We start from the raw sequence: 26,568 nt of genomic DNA, 5'->3' as shown, positions 1-26,568 counted from the left end.
TGGGCCTGTGAGCTGCAGCCAGATTTCCAACCGAAGGCCACATAATGTGCCTGCACGTGGACACTTGTGCGGCGGGAAGTAATGAGCAAGATGGTTCTTTTTCAGGAGGTTTAAAATAATTTCATCTTGTAATTAACATTCCATTCTAGATTTATTATACGTCAATGAAAAACAAGTACTTTTACTGCCCTATCAGGTAATAATACCCTTTAAAACACTCAGAATTCGAGATTCTTAAATTCACTACCGCGATGAATTGCTGGCAATATTTGCAAGTTATGCTCCTGGCACAATTATCTCTAAAAGAATGCTATGATGCCGATAGTTTTTCAATCTTGGAATATTCGGGACAACCTCTTTGTTCACTGTAACATGAAATAAGAATGCAGTTACAAGGCACAAATTCTGCGCCTCGAGTATGGGTTAGGATTTGTAAATCCCAGCCTGCCACTACGGCATGTGCCTTATGACTAAGGTTTCGTGTTTTCCCTGTTAATCTTACACCTGCTTTTCTTTTCTTTTTCTTTTTTTTTGCCGCTCCAAATCTGAGCTTTCCCGAGCCCAGGCCCCTAAGCTCAGTGCCTGAAAGATGTTGCTGTGTGTCGGGGCTGTGCTGTACACTATTCTGCGGGAAAGATAACGTACCTCGTTGCACAACTTTCTGGGCCTATGCCGCCTCACATCGCCCTAATATGTGCGAAATCAAAAATAATTTTACTGCGCTCACGACTGGTGAAAGCTATTCACCAAGTGAGTTTTTCTGCTGCTCAGGTTGATCCATCACGACTCTTTTCCGCAGCCATGACCTTCTGCGAAAGCTTTTTTTGACCCTTCCTAATGACGCCTCTAATTAAGGGTTCATTAGCTCAAGGAGGTTACTTTTTGGCGCTTATCGGTACTTACCGAAAAAACGGGGCCATACTGTTGTGGGTAAAAAGAAGGACTGAAGCAGCCAGTTTCCATGCGCATTACATAGGCAACTGGAATATGGAAGTGCTTACTTCTGCAGGCAACTCATGAAGTTGTACTCTCTCTCTCTTACTCGCGTTCGCAGCGTTTGGTTTCTACTCGTCGGCTACTCGGTCCAACAGCGGCATGGATTTCTCTCCTCCATGAACTGCAGTTTGAGGTGACGTGCTGCCATCTATACAAAACGGGTGTCATCCGTCGCGCACATTTTGATCTGCCGCTCTTCGCCACGGTCAATGAATGACCCTTCCCTGACGTGGTCCAAGGAGTTATTACTGGTGTAAGCTACATGTGTCACTCACTGCTCCGTTCCTAGATACTCGTGGGTGTACATATCCTGAGCAAAAGTCGCTCATTAATTTTTAAGACCCGACGCTGATATACTCGGAGTGGAAGGCCATCGATCCGGCATGGAAGTGTGTGCGTGGGTCCCTCATGTTTCGAGCTCTTACAACGCTGGAATTTCGACGCCTGCTGTCACCACGAACTGTTCCATTTCCTGTATGAACTATTCTTGATTTATTCCGTCGAAAGGTTCGTACCGAAGACTTCCCGCGCCAACTGATGAGGTAAGCTTAGTAGGTTGTTGCACATGCTCCGTTCTTAGGCCTTTCACGCTTAAGCCGGAGGCGTTGTCGTCTTTGCGTGTGCAGTGTTTACAAATTTGTAACTGATGTATTCGTTCATCAGGGAAAATTCGGTCGCAGACACGCTAACCTCCGCGTGTAACCGCCGTATGATATATGCCAGCTGGCACACCGTCCACGGAATTTTTCGCCGGAGTAGATCGATGGCGCCATCTGTGCAGTACGACGTCAACTAACGTAGTGTTCGACTAAACCACTAGGGTTCGGATGTTTTTAGCGGGAAATACAAAGGGTCATTCAAAGACGGCTGTAAAATTTTGACGAAGGTAGTTTTTTTGGGCTATCGTTTGTACATTAAAATTTTTTTACACGTAGCTACTCTTAACGAGTAGCTATCAGCATTACACCTTTCCAGTGGCTGCGACTATACTTTTTTTGCAGGGTGAAGAGTTAGGCGAGTTGGATAGGTTGCACAGTAGTGGACTAATATCACTACGCTGTAATACCTACAATGCGCCATCTTCCCTCACCAACACATTTAATTTGGTACTTCATTCGGGTGTGTGACAACGTCCTAATCTTCTCGCGGCTAATTGCAATTAATGGCCCCTAACAATAATCACAGAATCGCGGTACGCCTGTCGCCTATACCAAGCCGGATTAGCACCACCGGAGGCCCTACTCGTCCCGAAAAGCCGCCCGAAGATACCGAAATCAATACCCAGGCCGCTCAGGCCTTGTCAGTGACGAGGAACCACACGATGCCGCCCGCGAATTTCATTTCCGGGCATTCCCAACTTCAACACAAGACACCTCGAGCGGCACGGAACCCACAACCAGAAATCCAGCACCAGTCGACCCCATTTACAACTCTATGCTCCTACACTACACACACACACAAAGAACATCCTCCTCCACACCACTCACTATCAAATTGTCAAGGGTACATACTTCGCCTACTGAAAACAAGAACATTTTGTAATCACCTTACTCTCGCATATCTCACTATCCTCCTTCTTACCCGACAGCCCACTGCAAACCACCCCTCGCGCCATAACATCTCGTATTCTTTTGCCCACATAACCTCAACTGTCTGATCAGCCCATCCCTTGAGCAGTGGGAGTCCGTACTGAGAAGCTCGGCGCCGGAGCTTCTCAGTACGGACTCAGAATCCACCGGAGCCCTGGATTCGGCGCGGCCACCTGGGCTTCGGAGGCTGACCACAGCTCCGTCCGCATGCCCTTTTGCTCAAACAAACGTTTTCCCGCTCCTCCCCTGCATGGTATTTTGAAGTGTATGAGGTTGGCCTGGGGGGCCCTGAGTTTATGAAGTCCGCACGAGGTAGAAGGAAAGGGGGTGGGTGCGTGCAGACCACGGTGTGGCAGACCAAGCAGGAAACTAAAAGCGTGTGAATGAGAAAGTATGGCATAAAAGCGAACACTTAAGGCAAAAAGAGCAATGCTCCGTTTGGCCACATTTTAAAGAAAAAGCTATCCCATCTGCGTTACAAGTATGCGCTTGGCGCCCGCCAGTATTTACAATGGATTCGTGTAGAATCTGGCGATTACGACGACGGCTTCGCCAACACCGCAACGCAATCGCAACGCAAAACCTTTGTGGGTACCCTCAAGATGCGACACATTTAGACTTGTGCTAGAAACATACATTTAAAAGTTGGAAATAAAAACAAAACGATACGGGTAGGGTCTGGGACGCGTCACGCTTTTAATTATTTTAGTAGATGGCACCAGCGTATATTCGCGGTCAATTTTGATGTCCCTCGTTGCGGTAGAGCTCAACTGCAACGGCCGTGGTCGTTGTGCCGCATGGGCGTGTTTTGCCTACGAGACTGTAAAATCACTGCACATGCCCCGTACGCAGCGCGGTGAAAACGCCGTGTGCGACAGGGGCAAAGAAACCGGGTTCGGGGCGTGATGTCTAGCAGAAACATGGCGTCCACTGAGGGGGAGAGGCGACAGGAAATGTAGCCAAGTGACGCTTTCAAGATAAAATGTCTGGAGGCCGCTTATGCCCGGTCTATCTGGGCATCGCTCCACGAGGTCAATTTGCCTTCCGCACTGGCGCTTGTCGTGGTGTTGGGCGTCGCACGTGGATAAAATGAACTCGATTGATGTTTGCCGAGGGCACATCAAGCGATCGAATGAGCGCAATTTCGGCATTTTAAAGTGAAGCTTTACGACGCTTCCAGTGGTTTCGCCGCGATTGCTCAAGTTCACTCTTTGACCGCAGACACTCCCCCTGCGACACACCCCTTGGAGCGCACCGCGTGGTTCGCGGGACCCGCCTTGACCCGCCTTCGGCGCTGCGCACAAGGCCCCGTTTTCAGCCGTTCTGTTCAACTAGCGGCGGCGGGTGCCGCAGTTGCGGCCGCGCAGCTGATCGGCAGCCGACCAACCCCACCGCTTCCCACGCATGCGCCGCTCGGTCGTCTCGGACTACGTGACCCGTCTTGCGCCGCGTTCGCCGTGAAAGAAAGCGAGGCCGGGCCTCCTTCTGTGAGCGCTGCACGAGACCGAACGGCTTTGAGCCGTGGCCGGCAATACAGCTACACCAAAGGTTAACCAAGCGAAATCAAGACTCAACCAGATTAAGCCAAGCTCTTGCTGTGCATATCCAAAATTAGCTGAGCTAAGCCGCAGCCATTTTTTCTCACAGAAGATGTGCCGACCCAGACTGCGGCACTGGCGACGACGTTCTCGGATTGCGCGACGCCTTCGCTCGCGGCTCCGCTTTCGTCTGTCTCGCCCGCGCATGCCGCCGCGTGAGGAACCAATCGCGCCTATGGAGCGCAGCCACAACGTTTCGCACCTAGCCGGGTGACGTTTCGCATGCGAAGTGTGTGTCTGGTCATATCTTCCTTCTCGAAGCGTACATTGTCATACGATTACAACTTCCATTTCTCGGAGGGGTCTTACTGGCAGAAGATACACGTGGGCTGTGGGCGGCGCTCCGTAGTTCAGAGTAGCGGATTAATTTTGACCACCCGGGGACCGTCAACGTGCGCCAACATCCCGACACACGGCGTCGTGCTTTTCGTCTCTATAAGAAAAGCGGCCGCCGCTGCCGTGATCAGACCCGCTTCCTGCTGCTCAGCAGCACAACCGTATTAATTGCTTTCGAGACCTGTTTCAGAGACTGACCCTTTCTTTCAGCGTGAGTGCAGCGTGTCAGTGTTCATTATAACGAGGTTAAACTGTAATATGACTTCGCCCATGTAATGTCGTCCGTACATGAAGAAATCGATGGTCATTAATGCCATTGCTTGACGAGGAGTGGGACCGGCATCGTCCCACTACGGCGGACAGTCGCATTACGGCTAAGAGTGCATTACGGCTGAGCGTCGCAACACGGCGGAGAGTCTCACTACGGCTAAAAGTGCGTTACGGCTGAACGTCGCAACACGGCGGAGAGTCTCACTACGGCTAAATGTGCGTTACGGCTGAACGTCGCAACACGGCGGAAGTGGGACCCTTTCAGCCGATCAGCCGTTCAAATGATCTGCAGCTAGTTGCGTTCAGCATTGTCGCAGCTGGGCGTTACGGGCTAGAGCCTGCATATATATTTCGGTGTGTCTTTCCCGCATTTTCATTGTTTTCTGGGACTTGTTTTATTTTTTGTTTGTTAATTAATAGCTCTCCATCGTATATCTTCCACGTTTTTGCATTAAAACAGTAGCCACTAGCCATCAACCCTAACCCCGCGCGCAGTATCCCTTAGTTGTGTTCTTCAGTGTATTTAGATTGCTATTATAAAATATGCACCTTGTGGCAGAAGCTGCCAACGCCAGAAGCCGCCAACACAAAAAAAAGCAGTCGTTGCACAAGACAGAATCATGCGCATTTTCCTGAATCGCCGACAAATGCCGGTCAAAGATTTCGTAAGAGCGATAAGATTGCCTGTAAGATTGTCTGTTTGAAAGATTGATTGATTGATTGATTGATTGATTGATTGATTTATTGATTGATTGATGGTTTTACGCGCCGACGCAACACATGCGATGAAGCTCAAAATATCCCCAGTGAATTTCCTTTCCTTTTCCCGTCTCAAAACACAACCCCCAAGGCGCGCCGTAGCGGAGGGCTCCGGATTAATTTTGACCACCTTGGGATCTTTAACGTTCGCCGAAATCTCGAACACACGGGCGTTTTTGCTTTTTGCCTCTATCAGAAAAGCGGGCGCCGCGGCCGGGAATCGAACCCGCAACCTCGTGCTCAGTAGCGCAACGCCTTAGACACTGAGCCACTGCGGCGGGTTGTTTGAAAGATTGACTGAAGGATTGAATGCTGTAGTGTTTTCTCTGTCCACTTTTTGCCCATCCTGCGCCATTTGTTAACCACTCATTTTGTTTTATGAAACCCAATTTATCTCATGCCTACGCGAAGATGACGACGGTGGTTGAAGGCGAAGCTATCTCGTGATGGATTCTTTGGTTGGCCAATCCCTAGGGGCATGCTGCCACAATCATCATCAGGGGTGCCTGGCCAGGAATGCGCAGTGGGGGTGTGGACGCCACACAACGGCGCCCACACAATGGCGGAGGGAATAGGATCGACCATAAGCTGCTTCGCATCTAAAAGCAAGTTTTAGGTACGTTAAGATAATTTCTTAAGAGGACACAATAGTTGGAAGGAAAACAGGTCAGCCTTTAGCATTTGGATCAAGGCACAGCTATTTTGATGGCAGTTAAAGACGGTGGTGCCGTCTATATGCAGTATGCATTGAGGAATTAAAACAGAGAGGAAGATCATTTGTTAAATTAAAAGGAGCAATGGGCCCAAGATCGAGCCTTGTGGAACCCCTCTAGTAACTCTGACAGGGTATGATATTGCTGTAGAAATTAATGTCTGTTGCATGATTAGTAGACGGCTTCGTACCAAGTTATGGCAGGACCTGTTACCCCATAACGCTCAAGCAAAATGAAAAGCACGTCATGGTCCCTTGTGTCGAATGCTGCCGAGAACTCTAAGAAAACCCAGCAGCAGCGTCACAGCGGTCAATGAACGATTTAATTTTGTCTGTTAGGCACACTGTCGTAATGTTAGTCCATCAGCCGGAAAACAATGAAAATGCGTGAAAGACACGCCGAAATATATATGCAGGCTCTTGCCCGTAACGCCCAGCTGCGACAATGCTGAACGCAACTATCTGCAGATCATTTGAACGGCTGATCGGCTGAAAGGGTCCCACTTCCGCCGTGTTGCGACGTTCAGCCGTAACGCACATTTAGCCGTAGTGAGACTCTCCGCCGTGTTGCGACGTTCAGCCGTAACGCACTTTTAGCCGTAGTGAGACTCTCCGCCGTGTTGCGACGTTCAGCCGTAACGCACTTTTAGCCGTAGTGAGACTCTCCGCCGTGTTGCGACGTTCAGCCGTAACGCACATTTAGCCGTAGTGAGACTCTCCGCCGTGTTGCGACGTTCAGCCGTAATGCACTTTCAGCCGTAGTGAGACTCTCCGCCGTGTTGCGACGTTCAGCCGTAATGCACTCTTAGCCGTAATGCGACTGTCCGCCGTAGTGAGATAGAACCGTGGGACCAGACGACATCCGGGTGTGCGCAATGCGATAATAGCGTTGAAGAAGGATTTTTATCGTACAGGTGGAAGTGATACTCTTCTTCGACCCTCCCTTCCCACTTGCATCGGTAAAGTACTGGCACAACACCGTGATGTGCATGGGGAGAGAGGGACCGTGCCGTGAACGCTGCTGTTGCGTTTCTCACTCCCCCCTCCTTCATCTTTAGTCTGGCATGTACGAAAATGAAGAAATGATGAGCCACAGTTTCCGGTGCGATGAGGTGGGAGGTGTATGGAGATGAATATAAATGGACGCCTTCCGGAGAAAATTTAAGCTCCTTGTCTGTACTTTCACGATTTTTAAAACTAGGTACAGCTTGGGCCGCGGGAATACGCCGGGTGATTCAGATTAATGTTTAGCGGTGGAGTAACGCGTGATGATGATGATGATGACGACGGCGACGAACGCGTGCGCCATTTAAAGAAAAAGCGCTTAGCGACGACAAATACTCAACACAACTCGCGAATCTCGTGTTTTGGCGCACAAACTCGGGAGTTCTGCGTCGGACTAGATGGCGAATTCTATTTGACGCTAGTTCAGCGCAGTTTCAGTGACGATGAAATGCGCGGAAAAGGCTCGCGTAATCATATCTTGACTTCAGAAAAACTTCAAAAAAGCAGTCCAGGACACGATTTTAGCGTAAAAACTAAAAATAAAAACTGAATGCATGAGAGGTGTTAGGACAAGCCCCTGTCCTGTACCCCTCAAGTGTTTGTCTTTTTTTTAGCACTGGAAATCATGTCGTCAGATTTAGACGCTTAGGTCGGACGCATTGAGAACAAATACCTGAAGTCGTGTGCATGCGTGGAAAAGTCCAGCCCTTCCGGTTGTTCGAGTTGCCACGAGGACAAAATAAAACTTTGTTTGTTTTGAAAGCCCTTGATAACTCACTCAAGCTCTATTCCAGCTGCAAAAGACTTTTTTTCTAACGTTTAGTGGAATAAATATTAAAAAAAAAGAAGTTTGGCGCAATTTAAGTTTAAGTTTAAAAATTTAACTTTAGTGACGTAATATGGGCACGAGTGAAGCAGTAGAGGCCAGCACTAAAAACACAGTTGTGCTGGGCACAAGGACGCGGGTTCGATTCCCGGCCGCGGCGGCCGCTTTTCTGATGGAGGCGAAAAGCAAAAACGGCCGTGTGCACGAGATTTCGGCGCACGTTAAAGAGCCCCAGGTGGTCAAAATTAATCCCGAGCCCTCCACTACGGCGCGCCTAATCTCCTGCGTTGCATCGGCGCGTTAAACCCTACAATTGAATCAAAAACACAGTTGTACGTTCGTATTCAAGTGATACGATCAAACGGAACTAGAGCACCCCCCCCCCCCCCTTCCAACTACAAACACCAAGTCGTGTTTCTTGGCGCTAGCTTAGGTCGGCCGCCGGCAATCGCACTGACAAGATTCTGGGACGTCATAGAAAAATCGCCGGAAGGAAATGGCTGGGGAGTTACCACTGCTTCACCAGTTTTCCTCAACATCTCGATTGTTTGAAATCTGCGGTAAAACCTGTGTCATTGTTATCGAGACAAAACAGTCTTTCTACCAACCAAACTCGTCTTTTGTCTTCATCGCATGCCCCGATCAGACATGAGAAGAAAGCGCAGCCCGCAGGTGGTTCCCAGATCGAAGCGAATGTTTTTGTCTCGCAGCAGTGAACAAAAAGGCACGTAGGGCACCCGTCGCTCCTACGCACGCGCCACGCTTCGGCGCTACATGGCCACGCACGTGTTGCTACCAGTCGTGAAAGCTGCCTCTCCGTAGGCGCAAACAGCTCCTGCGGAGCCGCAAGCCATGCCGCCGTACAAGCAGCCGGCATAGGTTTCACCACGTGATTGCGCGGACCTTCGCGTGTGCTGCAAGCCGACGGGAAGGAGGCCGAGGTAGTACATCCGAGCCGCGGGGATCTGAACTGGGTCCCCCGTCCGCCCGCCGGTCTCGTCGGGCCAGAGACCGCGCCTGACCGCGCTGTGCGGCAGCGGCGAGTGAAGACCAGTTGCGCGTTTTATTGGCAATCGTTGTGCGCGGCGGTGTTTCCGTTTCAGCGGCCCGTTAGGTGAGAGGTTCGTCGTCGCAAATTTTCTGGGCAGCGTCCGTGCCGTAGACGCCTCAGATCATGTCAGCGTTACCCGTGTGATTGCCGACCAAAAGCGGCGGGGTGCGCGCTCCGAAGCCCATCGCCCTGGTTGCTCCTCACGTGCACGACTTGGTGAAACAGAGGTGGGAAGTGCTCTTATTAGTCTTCGTTCTCGCTGCGGAAGTGATGCCAATGTGTTTCTTGTCAAATCCTTTGTTGTAATCGTGTCAAAAGCTCCGAGGAAAGACGACTGCAGTTTCTAGCCATTAGTCAACCAGAGTAGACTAAGCCGAATGAATTTTAGGGGCGAAGCCCATTAGGGGCTCGGGCTGTCGGCGTTTCCAGTCGTCGTCGCCGTTTCATGTAGTCACGGTACTAAACCACCGGGACACTTGTTTTCTAACGCCTCGCGCTAGAATGCTTCGTGCTTCAAAGACACGAGACTTTTACAGTAAAGCTGTATATCTCTATCCCCTCCCCAGATTTCACGTTAGCGGAGATGGCCCGGTTTTTTGTCGTTGCAGTGCCGAGTGGAACGGTGGCTTCTGCGCTGTACTTCTCAAATTTACTTCAGTGTGAAATTAGACCTTGTAAATTTCCAAGCAGTCATAAGTACTGCTAGCTTAAAACTTTCGCCCTGTCCGAATTTTAACGTAACTCGAGCTTAGTGAACATGAAACTGAAAGTATTCGGCTTACCGTGTCTTCTTGTTTGGTTTCTAGTATAGTCCTTGGTTAATTGTTCTGACCAACTTCTTGTTATAATACATTTTACGTACACCATTAGAATCCGAAAGCTTTACATCAACTTCTAAAACACCATATGAGGCCGCTGGCGGAGTGCTCCAGCTTCCTTCTTAGTCCTCAAACCTGGCACAAACAGAAACAGTGACGGATGATGCCTCTGGGGTAACCGCATAAAGCGATTTCGGCGAGCGACGCGTCATGTGTAACTCTGTGGGTGCAGTGACCGAATGGGTGGGCGATAGCGACAAGATTACAGTACAGCCGCCCAGTCCCTCCGTCGCTGACTTTTGTCGCGTCGCTCGCTTCAGGGCGGCCGGAAACATTAACCTTACTAGGTCACTGCACCCACACTTACGCTTGTCGCGTCGCTCGCCAAAATTGATTCATGGGGTTACCCCTTTGTGGTATCGCCCTGGAGCTCTGCAGGCGGCACTTGTTCATAGAAAGCTCGGCGGCTGGAAGCCCTAACACAAAGCTTCTCATATCGCATGCCTATGGAATGTGAAGCTGCTGGTACTTTGTTGACAGGAACATCATGATACCTTTCTGATTAGCCCACGCTTATCTGCGGCCGTTGGACGTCCACTTTAGTACGAAGGCCGCTTTCGATGGCTTTCGTGTCCTCTTTACTCCGAACCGTCGCTTGTTCCCGAATGGACCGTCGTTCTTACGCAGTCCCAGTCACGCTTTTCACGGCCCCTTTCACGCGCTTTCCACGGCGCGGCCTCATCGCCAAAATCGTCACCTGCTAAAGAGAACTGGAAGGACGCGCGCCGGCTGTGCCTGCTGCTTCGAAGATCGTGTGAGCTGTCCGCCATTATCATCTCTGGGCTTGTTCTTGCATTGGCGCGTTTGTCGGCGTGAATCTACTTTCGGGATAAATCTTGCACCTGCAACGCTGCGTCGCATCGCGCTCTGTGATAGCTCTCACGCGGCTGCCATAATGAAGACGTGCTTCCTTCCAGAAACTGAAGGTGAGGGCCGGGTGAGTTGGAAGGCGCGCATGCGCTGTCCGGTTTGACTAAAAAATAAGAGGCCTAGTACAGTTTGGAGAGCGCAAAATGATGCTGTCTGGGACGTAGCGACGCGTTTTGCCGGAAAAGGGCTTTTCGCAACCGACGATAGGCGCACAGTTGGAAGACGCGAAGATTTTATTGGATTGGAAAACGTTTTTTGGGCGCTTTTTACAGCGTAATCTAATCTCCAGACCCTTGTGCACGAGCGCATGATTAATCGCTTAAACGCAGTAAATTTCGTGGTAAGCAAGAACAAAATTTTTGAAATTTAGCCTGGACAAAGTTTTTGCATTCAGAACCCTTACGAAGTGCTTAGATGTCCGCCGACTGTCCTCGAACCATGGTTGGTTGCGATTATACTACCCCCGTGGTCGTTTATTTAAAGTGGGCACGTCGGGACCAAAAAGGGGGTGGTTTACGCGGTTCGTGTTGGAGGCATTTGGCTTGCGATGATACCGGCCACCCAGCGACGTATATGTGCATCGCTTCGAAATTATCCAAGAATGTGTCCGCGGTTGCGAGTATGCCGAATATAGGCACAACTAACCTATTGTGGCCGTCGTTAATAGGTGACAATGACTTTACAGCTGGGCTGTTCATTTACATTCGCACAGAAGAACGGCTTTGAATTTTTTGAAAGTTAGCATTGGCATCACCGTGGACGTCCTCTATCGGCGCTCCTTCACCCAACACATGTCAGCTGCAGTAGATTTTATTAACCGCGCACTACAAACACGTACTGCTCTTAAGGAAGTCAGAAGCGCCGGGTTAGCAAAGCTGAAAGTAGAACACTGAAAAGAGCCCGCAGAGCAAGAAATGAACTTCAGTAGCGAATAAAACCAGTCTAGTTGGTACAAGTTCATCTTCACAGCGCAAAAAGAACGGGACAAAGACGGAAGGAAAACAGGACAAGGCACGTGCATGGTTCCGCATTCCACGTGGGCCGCCCGCCTCAAATCAGCCCCGGTACCGTGTCGTAACAGAACTTGTCTTGGAACGCCAAAATATTTTCTCGGGTATCAGATGTTTATTGCTTTCGGCAAATGCAGCACGCAAGCGGCAATCCTATCAATTGCGACAGTGAACAGTGGGCTTCATAAACAGGTACAATTGTTACCATATTCTCACAAGCAATCAAGGTTCCGAGCGTACACCCGTAAAAGGAAATAACGGAAAACATTAGGCCGAAATGCACAACACGGCACCGAAGAAAATATTTCGAGCCCACGATATTCCGAGAAACGCCTTATGGGCGTAAATTCTGTTCGCACCAAAGCAATAGTGGAGAGACACAAGACGTTATTATAGCGGTACAGTCCAAAGCTTTATGGCAGTAAACAAAGCTTTATGGCAGTAAACACGGGAGCGCGTGCTGCTCCGCACGTGCAGAGCGCTCTGTTGAAAGGTTGACGCACTGTTTTACTGCGAAGCAGTATACCTGTACCAGCCAAGGAAATGTTCGTGTCCGCGTCAGCAGAAAACGCCAGGCTAAACGAAATAAACTACTGGCCCCGCCAGGAATCGAACCTGGACCCGAATAGAGAAGCGGAGCGAAAGCACGACGTCTTAACGACTAAGCTACACCTACACGAGGAGACGGGGAGACAGACGGTGTACTCAACGAGCACAGCGCCGGTTCTCCCACCTGCACTCACTCAAAGCCCTCGGTTGAAGTGCAAAACGCATAATGTATGATAACGGCGTTCCGTTCACGTGGTTTGGATTAACGGCGAATGGAACAGCGTCTGGGGAGGGGGAGGGCGCTCTTTGGCGGCGATGTATGAAACAAGAGTATGAAACAAGGAGGCAGTGAGAGAGATGACGCCATAGCAGCACGTGCCGCCCTCCTCCGCACCCTTCGCCAGACGCTCCTCTCCGTTTTCTTTCTTCCGTCGTTGGCGTTCGCTCACTCGGTTACATGGTCATAAATGCCGACGCCGCGAAACGCAGGTTTCGCGTCGTCGTTTCGGGTATCGTTTACAGCTTCTCCGTTCAACCACCTTCACAGCGTGGATTGGAGTCAGTTTTTTTTATTTACGTTTAGCGGACACACTCAACGAAAAAAAAAAAAAGTGCTCGATCGCGCGACTTTCTGCAGCCGTAGTTCGTCATGGCATATGGAAATATCAGCGCGTGAAGATAGAACACTTTTTATCACCTGGTCGGGGAGCGAAAAGAAACGTTAAAAAATAACTTTTTTTAATTGCTTGATAAAAAAGCGCCTGATGTGCAAGGGCCTTCCCAGCAATCGCTTCCAGATATTATGAAACTATCGCAGCAGACAACCGTGCGATCAAGAGCTATCAGGGAGGGTGTCCGCTAAACGTAAAAGCTGTGAGAGTGCACCAGCCCGTCGCTAGACGGCCGTGCATGTACTCAGCGGCACGCGCTCCCGTGTTTACTGTCATAAAGATTTTGACTGTGCGTCAGAAACACACAGTGGGGCAGACAGACAAGAGATGAGGTGTAGCAGGCAGAAAAGGCTTTATTTTTGGACCTAAGCGAAAAAAAGGTCGATATCTTGCCCTGCGAAAGTGGATGTCGAGCGAAGCTGTTGTAAACCACTACAATTGCTGATGGGGGAGTGTATGAAATGTCTCTCGTCGTCACGGCGGGCTTGTCGCTTGCGCTCGGCTTCTCTGGCCGCAAATGTTGGGTCATGCCTATAGCCTGACGCATGCGCTCGTCGTCTTGGGCAAGGACTTCTCTATTTGGTTACACCAGTCTTGCCTATAGCCTTCAAACATAATCTGCAAGCATAATGGTGAGGGGGGGGGGGGGGGGGGTCTCATTGTTCGCAGGCGTTTTATCACTCATAATGCGGTTTCGGTGCTTGTTTTGTGTTTTTTAAGCGAATACTGAGCTCTGTGTTGTATGCCTGATTAGCCTGACGTATGCGCTCGGCGTCTTAGGCGATAACTGCTTGGTCATGCCTGGGTTTTTAGGTGCGAATCCCCTTAGGGGCTGGGGCTGCTGGCGTCTCGTGTCGTAGTCACGGTATTAAAACACCGGGAAACTCGTTTACGCCTCGCGCTAGAACGTATCGCCTACTAAAAAGAACACCGGGACACTCGTTTAGACCTCGCGCTAGAGAGCTTCGGGCTTCGAAGACACGAGACTTCTACAGCAAAGCTGTATACCTCTACCCCCCGACGGTTTAATATTCGTTGGCAAAAACGCCAAGGCGCCTAGCATACACTGCATGCTTCGCCCCTCCACAGTTTTCACGTTAGTGGAGATGACCCGGGAGTTTTTTTGTTTACGACACGAATTTTTCCTGCTAACTAGAGGCTGTCAGCTTCGCTGTCGAATAAATGTTGGAATAAATCGCCAAGCGATTCAGTATCTTGCTCTCGGTCCACAATTGCATGTTTTATTCCATGGCGCAACATGTTTCGTCTACCACAAGCTATGCATCAAGGCATGCAGATAGAAAAAAAAGAGAACGGTTCCGGTTTTGCGATAGCGGCCACGCGCGCTCCTCCTGACGGAGTGAAAAGGCGCATTTGTCAGCAAGCCTTCAGTCGGGCACCGCGATACTCGATCTGCGGACAAAGCCGGGAATTTCGCGCTCGTCGCATTATGCATGAGGTGTACGGCGGGCTGTAGGGCTCGAGCGACGGACTGGCAAGCGGAACTTGAGTTTCGTTCGTCGCATCGCTCTCTTCGCGCCTTAATTTCTCTCATTTTCCTCTCGTCTCCTCTTGCATTGCGCGCGTGCAAAGTCGCTTGTTTCTCCCGTTCGCAGGGACAGGAGCTCGACGATGGAACGCTGCTGCGGCAAGTTCATCAGTCTTCTGCCGGCCTCAGTCAACCGGCAGCTGTTGCCGCTCAAGACGCACTTTTTCCTCTATCTTGCAGGTACGTTCTGCGCTATTTTATCGCATTCACGTCTTGGCCATTTGACGCCAGCCTTTATCCTTGTGCTTGAATCGGCTTGTGAGGTGTACGTGTGCGAACAAATGTGCGGGACTGCTACCCTCAGTTTGGTTTACAAAGGCATCTTTACATTGTTACGTATGCTTTGAGGACGCAGTGATCTTGGATAAGTTCCCCAGCACACCGAGCAAAGTGTTAGAGAACCTGAAAGTATATATGCGTTGCCTTGAGTGATTAAAGCAAAAAAAAGTTAACAACACCTTCAGCGAAGTTTTCTGATCGTGCCTGATCACTTGGTAATTTTAGTTCAGTTACCGCTTTCGGCGGCTTCTTAACCACCGCATGCGATTTCGGTGGATGATAAAATAACACATGGTGCACTGCCAACTCTTTCCTTCCGCTTCTTGCTGGAAGCGGGCAATTTAGCTCCGCTGGGGGCATAAACTGACATATGGTATTTGTAAATAACGTGACGTCATTTAGCTTGAAGCATCTCACAATAGGGTATCTGGTGGCAGGCCTTTCATTAACGAGTTCTGGCATTGCGACCAGTTAGCCTAATTAGTGGAGCCAAATAGGGGGCTCGTTGCGGTCACTATGTGGTCACACGCAGTATTCTTTTTTTCGATAGCGATGTGTCTGGGACTGCGGCTGCGTTGTTCGTCTTTCTCGTGTTTTGAATAGCGCTCGCACAACTATGTACGTCAATCTGCACATTCGTAAAACGCTGTTTTGTAGCAGTTTGTGCTTGCTGCCGTTGAAGCTGTTTGTGAAAGCGACATCCTGTCGCAGATATTCTTACACGCGCGCAGAAAACAAAACAGTGTCCTATACTTCTCAAGCAATTGAAACAAGTCGCACAAGGATTTATACACGCTTGCTGACAGTGTAGTGGCCATGATTTAATGCACATTCTTGTTGCCTCCCCAATTTCCAGGGCAAGCATGTGTGTATCCATACCTGGCAGTGATAGGACGGCAGAACGGAATCAGCGCTTCCATGATCGCCGTGATCTTCTCCCTGACGCCCCTGGCCGCTGTTGTCATGAAGCCCGTCTGCGGATTCGTCATCGACCGGACGCAAAACGCAACCGCTGTGATCATCCTTCTCCAAATTTTGTTGGTCATATCTCACGGAGTCGTCTTCTTCAGCCCAAGTATTGAAACGCACGACAATAGTGTTCTCGACGGCTTCCTAGACTGCAATACTAGTCACTTTGTAAGCGAAAACGCAAGTTCGATCTCGTGCTTGGCCAACGCGAAGGAATCACGACCAGTTTCTTGCAATATATCTGTGGCAAGGGGACCGTCACTTGACGTCAACGTTTCTAGGGTATCCGACAGCGTACTTCAGTTAACAAACGTCTCGAGTATCTGCAATGCGTCGGCCAACAGCATCGGCGCCACGTCCATGAAGCACCCTGAGGAACACCAGGCCATTCTAAATTGTTCTTGTGATTCCACACTTTACCAGGACAACTTTTGGATCTACACTGTGTCCGTTGTGATCGCGTGGACGTCTTCGGCGACCATGTACACCGTCACTGACGCGGCCGTCTGCGAAGTGCTAGGTGATAATGTCAATGCTTTCGGCCGCCAGCGTCTGTGGGGCACCATAAGTTGGGGTATCGTGAGTCCCCTGATCGGGTTTTCCATCGACGAAGCGAGCGGATCGACGCATACCGACTACACTCCGGGATTCTACGTTTTCGTGGCCGTCATGGTGTTGGACATGGTCCTCATCTGTCTCATGCCCCGCCTGCGCACCGCCGACCTGTCGGTGAACTTCATCAAGGACATAGCGACTCTCTTCTGCGATGCTGAGATTGTGCTGTTCACCTCGTGGACGTTTGTCGTCGGTGCTCTGATGGGCGTGCTGTGGTCCTTCAGCACCTGGTTCCTGGAAGACCTCAACGCCCCGAAGCTGATGATTGGCCTGGCCAACACTGTGATGAGCCTTTGCGTAGAGGTGCCTCTCTTCTTCCTCTCCAAGACGATACTCGAGCGGGTCGGCTACTTCTTCTCGTACTCGGCGGCCTTCCTCGCGTGTTCAATAAAGTTCATCGGCTATTCGTACCTCCGGAACCCCTGGTACGGCCTCATTGTGGACATCGCCGGTGGCGCCATCTTCCCGCTCGCCTACTCGGCAATGACGGTGTTCGCCAAGCGAGCGGCCACGCCAGGAACGGCAGCGTCCATGATGTGTATCCTGGGTTCAACTTTCGAAGGTCTGGGTAAGTGGCACTTGGAATTGTTGATTGAAGCATAAAGTTCGGGGGGGGGGGGGTGATTTTCATCCAAATGAGAACCATATATCCCGCTTCCGCGCCACTTCTCACCATAAGTAGCATGGATCCCTTCACCTTAGTGGTGTGGAGTGTAAAACTAGTTATTTATGCAGGACCGCGATTCCGCTCCTCATAGCGTCCTCCACGCCAGCGGTCAAAGGCAACTCCTGCGACTTTTCAGTGCTTGCAGTTATATATATATATATATATATATATATATATATATATATATATATATATATATATATATATATATATATATATATATAATTTTGCAGTATCGCGAAGTTCTTTGAAAATAAAGCACCCGTTAAGATGCATCGTGTGGACGACGAGGTGATGTCTACTGGCCACTCAGTTGTTTCGCTGCTGCGTCAGAAATGTCTGTCAGGTAGTTGCTGTTGATTAGTGTTAGTGTTGTCTCATTAGTGTTAGCCCTGATGTCAATCTAACCGTGGGAATGGGGGTTATAATTGGTGCAGCCCAGAACACAGCACCAGCTACGCTACCACGTATTTCCGACCATCGCCAATCTTCGGGTCACATGGGTAAACGCTATCCGGCGTGTAATGGGGTCCGATAAAGAGTAGCCATATACGGCGACGTCACTGTTACGTGGTTGGGTTATAAACCACCACGTAACAGCGAAATGAAAGATAATGGTTAGCTTTGTCCTTGTGGTTACCGTTTGCTAAGTGTACGTGGCCTATCCGTCGCGCAAAGTAAAATGATACAGCCGTTCGCGTCTTCGCGCAAGCAGTAAAACAGCACGCCAAATAGAGAGCACGTGAGCGCTTCCTGTGAGTAGGTTAACCAGTTCGTTATCGGAGTGAAGTGCGAGCGGAGTGATTATGTGCGTGCATGGATCCGCCGAGCGCATCACGACCGGCTGGCGTACGTGCTATGCAGTACCGTTTAAAAAGACCAGCCAAACGGGAAATGTTACTGCTGAATTGTAAGTCATGCGCCAGGGAGAAGTCATGCTTACTAAAGGGGTCTTGAAGAGAGAATACAGTTGCCTTTCCTTAATTTTATCCGATTGAATAACCTTCTAGGAACATAGATCCAGAACAGGCTAACAATTCATTGCTTCTTGAATTTAGGAGACGCATTTGAAAGGCTCGTTTTGAGGCGCATCGCTAGCGACCATGCTATATCGTCGGATGACAGCGCAACTAACAGTGACATCAAGGAACATTAGAGAGTTAGACGCTCTTTAACTATATTATTTTGTAACCCTGTATACCCGCTATTTTAAAAATAATTAATCCTTTCTTAGTTGCCATAAACAGTTTTTTTATCCACGTTACCGGCGGTGCGACTGCTTCAGTTGTCTGACAACCATGTTGCAGAACTCGGACTTACTGTCTGTTTCTGCGGTTTGTACTCAGTTTCTCTATGGTGTCTGGAAGGCATAATTTCTCTGCTGAAGTTAGCGTTGTTATGCCGAATTCTCTTTGCAATCGTACCTTTTTCATATCAAACGGCACAAAACCGTCCTGGCGGCCGCCTAGCCGGTCTGCATTGAAGTCGGACACTTACCCACTCAGCCAAAGACGGGGCCGCTCTGCACATTTTTTTTAGGAAACGATATTTGCGACATATATTTAAAATTCTTACACATACAAATGAGTTTATTACGTACTTGTAGCCCAGCACTCCGTTTTGCTATCATAAATTCTAATCTACCCAGAGCTTTAACCACCAACTTACTGTTGAGCTCTCCTACAGGAAGCCAGAGGGAAGCATATCCAGTTGGCGAAACAACGTCAACAGCATTGTTTATTGCAGGATGCAAACGACCTACTTGGTGGTGCAAACTCGGTGATGCGCTGTATCACTGCTTCTCGCTCATTATTTTAGGCTTGAAGAGTAAAAGACGGTTGGTTTCATTTTACGACTACTACTCGAAGTTCCTTCGATAAACGTGCTCATGCAGTAATTCCCATTTTAAGCTTTCGGTCATTTATCTCAATCGCCGGTTCACGAAGTTCACGTTCTCGTAACTCATTAAAAGGTATGCCAGACAGACGTCGGTAAGCTTGAGCAATACCTTCTAGCAAAAAGACAGTTTAGACTAGTGCGAAACAGCGTAAACAGTTCTTTCGGCCATGTTGATCAGCTGTATCAGACTGAGATCAGACATCCCCCATCTGCTGCGGTCGAATTTCATCATGGGGCCGATGTTGTAGGTGTATCTCACCTTTTGCGAACTCGCTCTACGCCGACATGTTGCACAGGCATGGGTGAGCTATGACTGGCTTCTTAACACGACGTCACTTCACGAGTTGAGGAGGAAAGGCTCGGTTAAACCGAAATTGCATTTCTGACCTATTTGTTGATACCGTGCAACGAAACGGCTATGCATAGTTTGTTTATCAAGGTTCCAAGGTTCTAAATACCGTTATAACACATTTAAAAAAATCTCTTTACGACCCCTCCAAATTTGGTTTACCGAAGTTACGTGAACCGATGAGTGTGTGCGAGGCTCGGCGTCAGTCCAGCGTGTGCTGTTCCCCGCGAAGGCGGGTCGTACGCGAGGAATGATTTGTCGAGCCAAAGGAAGTCGCCCTAATTTTTACTGCTGGCGAAAAGCTGTCCATTGAAGGCCGTCATGTAGCCATGTGCGAGCGCGTGAACAATTATGTCTGGTGGTTTTATTCACCGGCGGACACTTACGCCATGCTCAGCTAAATCGGCTGCCTTTTGGCGCTTGGCGCAGTTTCGCGTTTTTCTTCTTCTTTTTTTTTTTTTTTTTGCGTTAAAAAATGGGCTGCTTTGTTCTGAAAGGAAAAATATCGGCTGGCTAGATTTTCGAAATTCTTCAGGATGATGAACCAACAACCCGACGTTGCAAAAAGCCGTTGCACTTTAACGTAACGAACTGTTGGATTCCGTTCTCTATTCTAACGAAAAGCGGGATTGAGTGACATCGCGTTCATGTCCAGGCGCATGAAGTTTAGCGCTGCTCTTTTCTCCTGCTTCTTGCAGGCATCGCCGCCGGCAACCTCTTGGGTGGAATGAGCTTCGACTCAATCGGGGCCCGGCTGACGTTCCGCTACCTGGGCTACGCCTCTGCGGGCGGCGCTCTGTGCTGCACCCTCTCGTACCTCCTCCTCCGGGTCGTCGGCAGGAATCGCCTGGGTGAGCTGCCTTTCACCGTCACCGGGCCACGGCGGCTGCGGGCGGTTACAAAAGGCGCGGCATCGCACGATCGGCCTGCTGCAAGCCTCCGGATACGGGCACATGCTGCTGGCTAAGGTGGTGTCGAGGCCGCATCGCGGTATTGGGACACTGGCCGCGCTGTGGCCAGTGACGGGCGAGCGCACAACTATGGCTACTTACGGACTACGCGGCAGTCCAAAACTTCCGCCTTTACATTGAACGGCGTCGCGGTAATTAATAAGCACTGTAGATTTCGTAGGAAACAAACTAATACAAATGGTTTGAAGACTTCTCGAGTTCGTGAAGATGTTACAGCGCCAGCTACACCGGGTTAGCGCAGCGTGGGTGGAGCGCCAGCTTGTGGTGTATACTCGGCGTCATTTTCTTTCTAGCGCGAAGCCCCTTAAAAAGGGCTGGGGCTGTTGGCGTCTCCCGTCGCCCCCGTCGTTCGTCTCATGCAGTCACGGCACTAAAACATTGGGAAACTCATTTACGCCTTGCGCTAGAACGTAACGCATACTAAAAACACACCGGGACACTCGTTTACAGCATCGCGCTGGGGCGCTTCGCAACGCGTACTAAAAAAAAAAAAAAACACCGTTACACTCGTCTACGCCTCGCGCTAGAGGGCTTCGTGCATCAAAGACGAGACTTTTACAACAAAACTGTATACCTGTATCCCCGAACGGTTTCATTTCCGTTGGCAAAAACGCCAAAGCCCCAATAATACACATATACACTGCATGCTTCGCCCCTCACCAGGTTTCACGTTAGTGGAGATGGCCCGGGACTTTTTATTGGCTGGCTCTGCCGCATAGCTCAGGCGCCTCGCGGTTGAGCTTGCAGCTTGTTTGAGCTAACGAAACGACTGACGAAGCAGTACAGGGAGATATGGGCTGGGCGTCGTTTGAAGTTCGAGAAGCACTGAGTAAAATATGTTTTGAGGTGAGGTTGAGAGCAATGGATCAGCGAAGGTGGGAAGCTAAGGTTTTTAGGTACCTGTACTTGAAAAGCGTGGACACGCAGTGGTTAAGAAAGACTAGAAGGCTAACGACGAAATACGGAAAGAACAGGGGAGAATCCAAAACAGCCAAGGTGACCAAAAAAGAGGCAAGGCAGATTGAAACGAATAAATGGAGAGAGAAAATGGAAGCTAAATTGTCGTTAGAGATGTACAGGGCTGAGAAATTGATCATAAAGGAAGATTTCTACGATAATTCCCAGGACAGTGCTTTGCTTTTTGAGGCTAGAGCAGGCTGCTTGCGAACTAAGAGCTTTGTGGGGAAGTATTCACAAAATGATGGGGTATGCGTGGTCTGCGGGAAAGAAACAAACTTTGCAGCGCATAGTGTTAGAATGCGAGGGTATTCATCCAATTCTACATGAGGGAAATATTCGGCTTCCAGAGGCCCTAGGATTTAAGGGCAGCACAGAGGAAGTTAATGGTTGAAAAATAGAGCGCGACATGGACAACAACAGTAAAGGACGACGAGACAAGCGCTCACTTACAACTAACATTGATTGAAGCATCGTCTCTATTTTTCAATCATAATGCAGCAACTTGCCCAACAGCTTTGTTTAAAGATGAAGTTAAAAGGCTGTCGAGGGGACGAAAAGAAGATTAGAGTGCTGGTGGACGAAAAGTAGAGTGGGGAATATTGCCTAGACAGTTACCACCTGTAATAGGAAAAAAAAAGTATTTTGTGCCCAAGAAGTTTTTTGTGCCTGCCCTAAGCAGCGCTAGTGTTAAACCAAGAGTGCAAAACATGGGTATATTAGTCCTTTTTGGTAAGATGACACGTCATCACCCTGCTACAATGGGGAACCAATAGCAATCATCAATTATCATCGGAGAAGCAAAATCAATACAGGTAATAATACTAACCTGCTTTGTTTATTCTTATGTAGTTGAGAGTATCGCGTGAAGTGGGTTCTGAAGTGGATGGTTGTCGGATAACAAATTGCGCTACACATGTCGATTCTAGACTACCAATTCTGAGCCATTCACTCTGAGTAGAAATTATTTTTGTTGGAGTTTATGAAACCATGCTGACACACTGCTGAGGATGGCCAGAAACCCTCTGTTTAATTTTATGTCATGCACGAGCCCTAAAATATAAAAAAGCAAACTGAACCAAGCGAAGTTGTATAGATAAAAAAAATGGCATGTTCACTTTCGCGTGCACCAAGTATGACCACAACTACAGTGAAACCGCCTTCCGGCGTTTTCATCAGGTTAGAAGGAAATGAACAGAATTTGAAAAAGTGGAGCGGTTTAAACTACTATCCAATACTAACCAACCATACGTACCATTAGCAGTTTTTTTATGGTGAGCTGTGGGGGAAACAGACATTTTCGATTGGGTGTTACTATTCTAAGCTCTTTTTCCTTTTTTTTTATTTTGTATGTAAACGGGGTTTGATCTTTTCAAGTGGACATTGAACCGAAATAGGCAACACACTGGATAATATAATCGATGTAGCCAGACAGCTGAGGCTATTTGAATACAGCGGCTAACAATAAGCAAGTTGACAGGTGCTACGATTCGTTTCATAAAAGGTAAAAAGGGTTACACGACAAGAAAAAAAAATCTACGAAACTTAACCTCAAAATTACTTTTTTTTTGTTGAAGAAAGGAACAAAAAATTTTGAAATTGTGCGTCGTAAAATATAGCTTCGGAGTTGCGACTCAGTTTAAAGTTTGTACGAGGAGTGGGAGGCGAATAATGCCACACCCTCATGGCAGGTTTCTCCCCCAGTGGCTATACCCCAGTCGGAGAAGCTGACGCTGACCGGAGCCAAGGACCAGGACGAGGGGATGAAGAACGGTGACCTCAAGCGCAGAGCCAACGGCGCCAGCAACGAGTGCGCGGACCACAGCTACCTGTGACGACTTCCACTGCGTGGCCTCACTGCCCGGTTGAGTGTGGTGGGGTGTGCTTTGGCTGGCGCACACCACTGGTCGTGGAGTTCTCCAAGAAAACCATCACTTGTTTTTCTCTCAGCCACCATCATTAATTTGGCCTATGGACAGCTCTCTCTGCAATTCAGGGCGCTGCTCAGGGTGTGTTATTTCTTGGTGCTCTGGAGCAATGCTCGTAGAGGCATCTCAGGAGATGTTTAGGGACATTTAGATGCCGTACAGTATGTTCACCTGTTCTGTGGATATGTGTACCCGTCCCAGTTGCGAAACGATTTAATCCTGCAGTTCCTCCTCCGATCTAAGCACTGAAAGTCGCTGATGGGCTGTCACTCCATCCCGTCTGCTGTATAGTTTATATAGTTTACATCAAGACTGAAGACCTATAAACAGAGCTGCTTGCACGGTTAAGCAGCTACACATAGCATTTCGGTATATGGGCACAACCTCTATGGAGGGAGTTGATGCCATGAATGTGTTCTACTGTGGAAGTATGTGCTTAATATTACAATAATGGGGAGACTACAAAGTGGTCGCTAGCATTGCTAGCATTGCGTGGCCTTGCTTTTGCAGGGTTTGCAATATCTAGCTGCTAATGTGAGAGTATTTGCACCGAAAAATATATTTGGGTAATATGTAAACCAAGCTTGGTCTGCACTGCCATTGTGCAGTCATTGGCAACATTACCAAGTTTTGGAGCATTGCAGCTTAGGAATCTCATGATACTTTGCCAATTTTCTTCGCTTTCACCGTAAGTGTTTGAAAGGAAATACACGAGATTAATTTTTTTAATATGGGTGTCAGGTTCGTGAGACTTTTTTGGTGGACTTCATCGTACTTATCAGAGCTGTCTTGCCGCCTGAGAAGAAAACTCGGGTGGCTGCGACGTGGTTGATCTCTGGATGTCCACATGACAGTACTTACTCATTTTATGAAATACTGCAATACCTCACTTGAGTTTGCCCCATAAGTGCTAGATAGTTACAGTAAAGGTTTTATGATTTTTTAAAATTTGTTCCGAACGGCAATTTTGCTCTTTTAAATGGCAGGCATATGTTTGGTCCCTGGTTGCAAACCCGCTCTGTATTTTGTTTTAGCAAGTGTTCACTTTTGTGTTCTGGCCTGGTGCATGTAAGTGTAGCTAGAGCTGTGCAGTTGTGCCGATTTCAAATCGTAACGAAGGAGTGTGCTCCCAGAATGATTTTTTATGTAAAATCGCATGTACACTAAAGTTTACACATGTAGTCACCATTTTGTACAGTCACTAACATTATTTGAGTTTACTTCTGTTGGAGAACAAGTACTGTAGTAAATTTTAGTGTTCTCAAATATATCTTTTTGTTTGAGTGCCCCAAAGGCATGCACTCAATAAACAATTTTTGACGAATTTTTGGGAGTCGTACGTCTTGCCGCTTGCTTAAGTTGTAACCTTGAAGATCCATCTGTTTTAAAACAATACTTTCTACCTCTGCCAGCCAACGGTTCTTTCGTGGCGTGCGGGACAAGAAACTTCTAACGCGGCTAAAGAGGGGGAGGGTGGTTTTCACTCGCGAAGCACAGTGTAGATAGCGTGGCGAACGCGTGCTATTACCCAGCATTCCCTGCACGCCGGTGGGCTCGACGGCGGGAACCATTCCGTCGGCTTTGTCGTCTGCTTTAGCAGCGGTTGTTTTGGGCGGCCTGTTTTGGCGCAGCTTCGCGTCCATTGTGCACTTCCTTCGTACGGCTTGATTAACTTGTTCAACAGCAACTCCTGGGTAACCCAGACCCGACGGAATTAAGTTGTCGTACGGCAAAGATACGCTAAGGATTGGTTTGCCGGGTGGGAAAACAAAATGTAGACCATGTAGAGACATCTGGGCGCTACAGAAACACTACCTTTTGCACGCTGCTTGCCACGAATGGGACTCCTTTTTCTAAATTGGTGAGAACCAATTTGGTTGTGTTTTGAGAGGTATTGCAAAAGGCGAGAGGAGCAACTGGTTCTGATAAATAGCAATTATAAAAGTTACCTCAGCTTTCTTGCAATTCTCAAACTTTCTAAACTAACCAGTTTAAATCAGTATAAATGGAAATTGCTAAGCTCACATGCCGAATTGTTTCGGTGTCTGCGCTTGTGTCGCCCGGTTGTGTAGCCCCGAGCTAGCACATCAAGATGGCTGGGTTTTGCTGTCTCACCCTTCAAAAGATGCTCCTCTCTGTTTTCTTTGTGCCGACCCACGGCTGGGCTACAGCGACGGCGTCCGCCGCTCTAGCCCGACCGTGGCTGACGCTGCTGCGTTTGGGATGCCGCCCCCGCAAATTCCAGGTAACAGCTGGCCGAATCTCTGGTTTCACTCTTTGTAAAGCCACGTGTGTAAATTGAAGTGACGTCGCATGGGCAGTCGCTGTGGTTGTCGTTTAAAGCTTTGCTTTCCAACCACCTTCACAGTGGGGATTGGAGCCAATTTCTTTTTTTGTGTGTACAGACGTTTAATGGAAACCTGAACACCAACCCGAGTCCCAGAATTTTGAACACCCATGCGTCCCTTCGCTTGGGTCCGTTTCCACAACTTGCCTGAATAAAGACCTGTTCCGTACCTATCAGCTCTTACACCTGACAGTGAAAAATACTAACCCCTTGCCAAAAACAGTGGTAGGCACACAGCAGAGGGTGGATGCCTATAGCCCCTCTTTCAGAGTGTCTTCTGGTTCAGCACTGCTAGGTCTACGTTGCATACTGCACTCTTCTCATTCTGCGGCTGTGCCCTAACATACCACGCACACATCCCTCATTAGGGGATTTTATCTGCCACTGGTGAGAATGAATGAAACAAAATTCAGCGCCCTCCCACTTTGTGAGGGATGACAGCGAAGTGGGCGCAGCCCAAGGAGGGCACAAAACAAAACACGTTTGTTTGTTTCGTTCCCTCACATTTGTGATTAAGCGTACTTCCTAGCCAATTACCTAATTGAAACTTGGACTGCAGTGGTGCTGGGTTCGAATCCCAGGCCAAGACGAATTTTTCTTCAACTGCAAAGTTTCTGAGAAAGCTGTCAGCTTTCCTTTGTAGCCATACGGCTCCATTGAGGTGGATGTCAAATTTTGCTGAAACTTGAAAGGAATCGAGCTTCATTCTAGCTGACGAGCACGGGGCTGACCATTTCCCTTCCACACCGTAGGCATCTTGCTGGTTCTGTAACACACCAACCCAAACTTTTCGGTCATGGATAACGTCAACATCAACAACATCAACATCAAATGATGCCAGGGGCACATTCAAAAAGCCAACAATGGGCTTGACAGGGAATGCACCCCCTACAGGTTCAACATGCAGTAGCAGCACTG

The 26,568-nt window shown here is 48.8% G+C and overlaps 1 protein-coding gene across 7 annotated transcripts; it reads left to right on the top strand.

Annotated features, from left to right (window-relative positions):
- The first annotated feature begins 1,157 nt into the window (after nt 1-1,157).
- LOC144152919 (major facilitator superfamily domain-containing protein 6-like) lies at nt 1,158-24,627 on the top strand. 7 transcript variants are annotated; one of them, XM_077684488.1, is made up of 6 exons: nt 8,737-9,369; nt 10,648-10,774; nt 14,737-14,849; nt 15,805-17,100; nt 20,146-20,298; nt 23,080-24,627. In XM_077684488.1, the coding sequence occupies exons 3-6, from the start codon at nt 14,753-14,755 to the stop codon at nt 23,208-23,210; spliced, it is 1,677 nt and encodes a 558-aa protein (XP_077540614.1). In that variant the 5' UTR covers nt 8,737-9,369; nt 10,648-10,774; nt 14,737-14,752; the 3' UTR covers nt 23,211-24,627. The 7 variants fall into 7 exon arrangements, with proteins under 7 accessions (XP_077540612.1, XP_077540614.1, XP_077540613.1 ...); XM_077684486.1 differs by lacking the exons at nt 8,737-9,369; nt 10,648-10,774 and adding an exon at nt 1,158-1,538; XM_077684487.1 differs by lacking the exon at nt 10,648-10,774 and having other exon boundaries at nt 8,738-9,369.
- The last annotated feature ends 1,941 nt before the right edge of the window (nt 24,628-26,568 follow it).

Source organism: Haemaphysalis longicornis, unplaced genomic scaffold, assembly GCF_048455015.1.
Source record: "Haemaphysalis longicornis isolate Haplotype H1 unplaced genomic scaffold, Haemaphysalis longicornis Haplotype H1 scaffold_9, whole genome shotgun sequence".
Lineage (NCBI taxonomy): Eukaryota > Metazoa > Arthropoda > Arachnida > Ixodida > Ixodidae > Haemaphysalis > Haemaphysalis longicornis.
Note: the sequence above shows the minus strand (reverse complement) of the source record. Positions and strands in the feature narration are given on the sequence as shown.

Coding starts and splice junctions, on each gene's coding strand:
- LOC144152919 (XM_077684485.1), top strand. CDS start 14,575: ATGAGGTGTACGGCGGGCTGTAGGGCTCGAGCGACGGACTGGCAAGCG. Junction 14,631..14,736: donor GACTGGCAAGCGGAACTTGA/GTTTCGTTCGTC, acceptor TCCCGTTCGCAG/GGACAGGAGCTCGACGATGG. Junction 20,299..23,079: donor CGTCGGCAGGAATCGCCTGG/GTGAGCTGCCTT, acceptor TTTCTCCCCCAG/TGGCTATACCCCAGTCGGAG.